This window comes from Arachis stenosperma, chromosome 10 (assembly GCF_014773155.1).
Source record: "Arachis stenosperma cultivar V10309 chromosome 10, arast.V10309.gnm1.PFL2, whole genome shotgun sequence".
Classification (NCBI taxonomy): Eukaryota; Viridiplantae; Streptophyta; class Magnoliopsida; order Fabales; family Fabaceae; genus Arachis; species Arachis stenosperma.
Window position 1 is genome coordinate 118,030,076 of NC_080386.1, and position 5,659 is coordinate 118,035,734.

A 5,659-nucleotide genomic window follows, 5' to 3' on the forward strand; every position below is an offset into this window, starting at 1 on the left:
AATAATAGGAAAAATGGCCTCCTTCCCCACCTCAGCTCGTGACTCCGGCGACGGCAAACTCCACAGACGACGATGGCGGAGAGAGCAGCGGCGGTAGAAACCACCCCGCAACGCCTTTTCTCTCTCCTCGCATTGTTCTGTCTCTCTCTCTTCGCATCGGGTCCTGCTTATGGCTCGATAACAGCTCACAGCGCCGGTGCGAAGGCAACGACTCCACGAAGGTTCGACGACGATGGTGACGACGAGGTGCAACGAAGCTAGCGGCACACGACGTGACGGCGGTGGCGACGCTCCTCACTCGCACGAGCTCCCCCTTCTCTGCGACACACTCTCCTCGTTCCTCCATAATCGGCGACAACGGCGGCGCGACGAGCTGCAGTGACTCCGCCGGCGCACTCTCCCCCCTTCTCCTCTCTTTTGATTCGCACCCTCTCCTCTCTTTTCTTTCTTTCTGTTAATTCTTTTGCTGCTGCTATGTGTTGTGTTTGTGTGTTTGATTTTGGAAGAAAGGAAAAGGGGTGTGGCGGCTGAAGGGAATGGGAAAGTTAGGGTTAGGGTTTTAGGAAGTATTTAGCAAATTAAGGTTTCATTTTGAGGATAATTAATAATATAATTAGAGTATGAAATAGTATTAAAAACTAAGTTTAATCCAATAAAATTATCTTCAAAGAAAGTACCATTTGTTCATCAATATATAAATTATATTCAAATAACTACTAATTAAATTAAAATTAGAAATAATTAAATTCATTTTTTTCTTTATTTATAAAATAAAGCTCAACATCTAAATATTCAAAATATAGTACATAAAATCCTCATTATTTTTCAATTACTAAAACTTCAAATTATAATTGAGAAATTACCCGATTTATATGTAAAATATCAGAAAATATAAGCTTGATTAAACATAATAAATCGTAAATAACTTATTATTTAATTTTTAAAAATTCGGAGTCATACAAATAACATGTTCGGTTCATTTATATTCTGCACAATTTAAAACTTTTCTTCTTCACCTTCTGGTGCTTCTTCACCAGGGAGAGAAGGAGGAAAAGACAAAAGAATACAGCAGCAACAATAACAAAAGAATGACGATAAGGAGAAAATACGTGACGAAAAAGGAACGCAAAAAAGAAGAAAGAGAATGAGGAGGAGGAGGAACGTGAAGAAGAAGGCAAAGAAGAAAAAGACGCTTCTTGTGTAAACGAGTGTGAGGAGAAGAAAAAGAAGAAGAAGAAGCGTGAGAAAAGAAGAAAAGCGAAAAAGGCGCGTTACCTAAAATTGCTTGGATGAATTTGGATACCAAAATTACTTGGAAATAGAAAATATCTTATTATTAAATTAGGATTCAACTACTTGATAGTAATTTTGCATAAAATCTTTGTAAATCAATTTATTTTTTTGTCTAATCAATCTATTTATAACAACTCCAAAAACAAAAACATTATTTCAAATAATTGGCAATTATTTTAATATATATATATATATATATATAAAATAAATATTAAATGATTTTTTTATAAATAATCATTGTTATATTTTTTCTCACTTATCTCGAATAATTAGTTTCAGTTAGTTTGTAAAAAAGAATAAAAATAATCGTTTTTAATTTTTAAATTATGAATGTTAATCCAAGAAAAGAAAAATGGTTAGAAGATAATAAAAAATTATTTAAAAAAATTACTATTCTAATTAAACTAAAAAAGTTATTCAATTAATTAATATCTAAAAACTAAAGAAAAAGTTTGAAAGGCGAATATTTTTATTAAAGTTTAACTAACATTTTAATTATTAAAAAAATGTATAATTTCATATCAATAAATGATTCCTAATGAATTATTACAAATCACAAAAAAATATACTGCCTCTAGTATTACCGTTAACCAAATCTTACTAGAAGCCTTGCATATATAAATAAGCAGAAAGCAACAAGGATTAATTCTCAGTTTCATTCTTATTTCTATTAAAGAAAGTTTCCAATATTTCTAGTAAACTCGAAGCATCAAACCAGTTCTTAATTTCATCATCATGACTTCGCCATTTACTTTCTTTTGGGAAGCGTCATCTCCCCCATTGTTACAAGAAGAGGAGGCAGATTTGCAACATTATCTAACCCTCATGAGAGATCAAATAACAGATTACTTCATTCTCAAGGTACAAGTTACGCATCAAACTTGCTGGACTCATCATCAACAACCACAATCACATCCACCAGTGTTAGGAGCCATTTATTCGTTTGAATCCTCAATTCTAATCCAAGCGCAAGAATTCCTTCAAAACGGTTCATCACACATGCAAATGCACTTCCCTGAGGCTATTATACCAATTGCCTTGATTCATAACATGATGCCAGATATTATATCCTACGCGAAAGCCATAATTCAAACTCGTCCTTCCGGATTCCTCTATGAAAGACCTGATTTTCGTTTGTTCAGTTTGTATCTGGACATTATTATCCAGAATCCTATATTGTACGTTGATGACTTGAATATCCAGAATTTGTCATTGGAAGTTGATGACTACGGCAACATGATCACCGACTTAATCATTGAAGAGTCCATGGAAGATCCTAATAATATTAAGATGGTTCCTGCATCAAAGAATGCCATTGAGTCTCTTGAGAAAGTGAAGCTTGAAAATAATAACCACCTAGCAGAGAGGTGCACTATTTGTCTAACTGAATTTGATTATGGTGATGATGCAGAACAAGTTTCATCAATGCCTTGTAAGCATGTATATCATCAAGAATGCCTCGTGCAATGGTTCAAGACTAGTCATTTATGTCCTTTATGTCGGTATCCGATGCCAACTAATTAGATTGTCAAAAATGTAAATAAAAAAATTGAAATTAGTTATTTGATTTTGTGTAATTTGATTGTAGTTCATCATGTGAACAGCATTATGCATTTAATCATGAAAAAAAATTAGTTAGTTGATTCTGTGTAGTTTGGTTGTAATTCATCATTTGTGAATAATATGATGCATTTTTTGTGGAGTTCTCTTCCCCAAAATTTTTTTCTTTTTTATATTATTTTCTGTTTTAGTTTTCTAAGCAGCTTTATCAAAAAAGAAAAAACCTTTGTTTTGTTTGTTAAAGAAAGGATTCAGAATTTTCGCCGTTGACTATAATGTGGAAAAATTCAGTTAAAATAATTTAAAAATTATAAAAGCGACAAGGGAGACAGGGGATGGAGAGGTGTGGCACAAGATGCTTTGCCAAAGGATGAGGGGCAGATGCTTCGTGTTTTGGCCTTCTGGTTCTGGGTGAGTGTTTTTTGGGATGTGTGTGTGTGTTTTTTTTTTTATTTTTATGTGAATGAGGGAGAGGATTCTTGGTGCGTCATTAGAGGAGAATAAGTATTCTATTTCTTGATTTTAATTTTGGTGTCTATTCTGTTTCTTGATTTGAAATGGGTAAGAGAGCACTCACAAGTCACAGCCTTCGTTAAATTTGGATGCGTGTCTTCACGATCATTTGTTAAGTTGCCACTTGCCACTAGATATTGGCCGAATGTAAAGGTTTGACTCATAAAAAAGCTTAAAGAGTTGAAGTCAAACTCAAATAACATGCATATATGTACGATAAGAAATTAAGAATCAGAGAAAGTGCACTTAGCTTGTTGAATGGTCACTTCATCCTTCTGTGTGGGGAATTGAATGCCGCCTTGTACACTGATCGGTCAGCAATAGACTCGAGCTCCGATCGGCAACAACCTTGCCTCGCTGCCGCCAGTGGCGGATACCTTGGGAAACTCCGAGTCTCTGGTCAGTGATGACCAACAACCTTTCTTCGAATGGTGCCGCCAAAACTGCACTTCTCGCTCAAACACCGCTTCCCGCGTTCACCACCGCCGCCACGAACCTTCTCAACCATTCCACTTCCGCCGCCCACTCCTCCTAGTCTCTCTCTCCTCGCCGACCAATGCACCACAATACACCACCTCAAACAAGTCCACGCCCAGATGATCCTTACCGGCCGCATCCGCCAAGACCCCTTTGCCGCCAGCCGCCTCCTCTCCTCCTCCCGCCCTCTCCCCCTTCGCCGACCTCACCCTCGCTTCTAGAATCTTTTCCTCCCTCCCATACCCACCCAACACCTTCATGTGGAACACCCTCATCCGCGCCCACGCCTCTAGCCCCAATCCCCATTACTCTCTCTGCCTTTACGTCTCCATGAGGAAGCTAGGCGCTATTCCAGGGAAACACACCTTCCCCTTTCTCCTTAAGGCCTGCTCTAACATTCCCTCCCTGCCAGCCTGTACCCAGGTTCACACACACGTGCTGAAATTCGGGCTGTGCTTTGATTCCCACGTGGCCAATGGTTTGGTCAGGGGTTACTCTGTTTCCGGAGATTTTGCCCTTGCGCGCCTTATGTTCGATGAAATGCCGGACAGGAGTTTGAGTCTTTGGACGACGATGGTTTGTGGTATGCTCAGAATCAATGTTATGATGAGGGTTTGGGGCTTTTTCATGAGATGATTGGGGATGGATTGGAGCCCAATGCTGCGACGCTGGCTTCAGTGTTATCGGCTTGCGCTCGGGCGGGGTATCTTGAGATTGGGCAGAGGATTCATGGGTTCATGAAGGTGAAGGGGTTTGAAGTGAAAGTGATTCTTGGGACGGTGTTGGTTTACATGTATGCAAAGAATGGGGAGATTGTTATGGCTCGGAAGTTGTTTGATGAAATGACTGAGAGAAATGTTGTTACTTGGAATGTGATGATCTCTGGCTTGGCTACTCATGGACATGTTGAAGATGCTCTTGGTCTCTTTGAGAAGCTGAAGGAGGAGCAAGCTGTCGTCCCTAACAATGTCACTTTCTTAGGGGTTTTGTCGGCTTGTTGTCATGCTGGCTTGGTTGATGTTGGTCGTGAGATCTTTTATTCGATGAAAAATGTGTATGGGGTTGACGCAAAGATTGAACATTATGGGTGCATGGTGGATCTTCTTGGAAATGAGGGTAAGTTGATAGAGGCAGAGGAACTGGTAAAAGGAATGCCTTGGAAGCCTGATATTGTTATTTTAGGAGCTTTGTTGGCAGCTTGCAAAAATAATGGAAATACCAAGGTTGCTAAAAGAGTCGTAAAAGAAATTCTTGCTCTGGAACCTCATAATCATGGTGTTCATGTTGCTATGTCGAATATATATGCAGAGGCTGGACAATGGAATGAAGTTTTGAGACTGAGGAAGGTTATGAAAGAAGAAAGACTAAAGAAAACTCCAGGGTGGAGCCTTGTTGCTACTTAATTGAGCATTGTCCAAAAGATTACTCCAGGGTGGAGCCTTGTTGCTACTTAATTGAGCATTGTCCAAAAGATTTCGTTATATTATTTTTATTATTTTTAAAGTTTGTCAGACAGATTGATCCTTAAGTTATTTTTAATAAAATTTTTAATATATATATATATATATATATTAAATAAATAAATCTCTAACAAATTTTATTTTAAAAAAATTAAATCTTAAAAAACATTATTATGAGACAAGTTAATTTTCTTTCAAATAATAGTAAGACTAATATATCCGACGAAAATAATTCAAAAAATTTTATAATAATAAAAATTTGGTAATAAAAGTTAAAATATTCAATATAAAATCTTTTAAAAATAATTTAGGTATTCATTCTAAATTATATCAAGATATTTCGTTTATCCTTAAGT

At 37.2% G+C, this 5,659-nt stretch overlaps 1 protein-coding gene and 1 pseudogene across 1 annotated transcript; both read left to right on the forward strand.

Annotated features, from left to right (window-relative positions):
- Positions 1-2,292: 2,292 nt before the first annotated feature.
- On the forward strand, positions 2,293-2,893 carry LOC130957557 (uncharacterized). The gene is made up of 2 exons (XM_057884403.1): positions 2,293-2,733; positions 2,882-2,893. The coding sequence occupies exons 1-2, from the start codon at positions 2,293-2,295 to the stop codon at positions 2,891-2,893; spliced, it is 453 nt and encodes a 150-aa protein (XP_057740386.1).
- A 338-nt stretch (positions 2,894-3,231) lies between these two features.
- Positions 3,232-5,360, forward strand: LOC130954821 (pentatricopeptide repeat-containing protein At5g66520-like; annotated as a pseudogene).
- Positions 5,361-5,659: the final 299 nt, after the last annotated feature.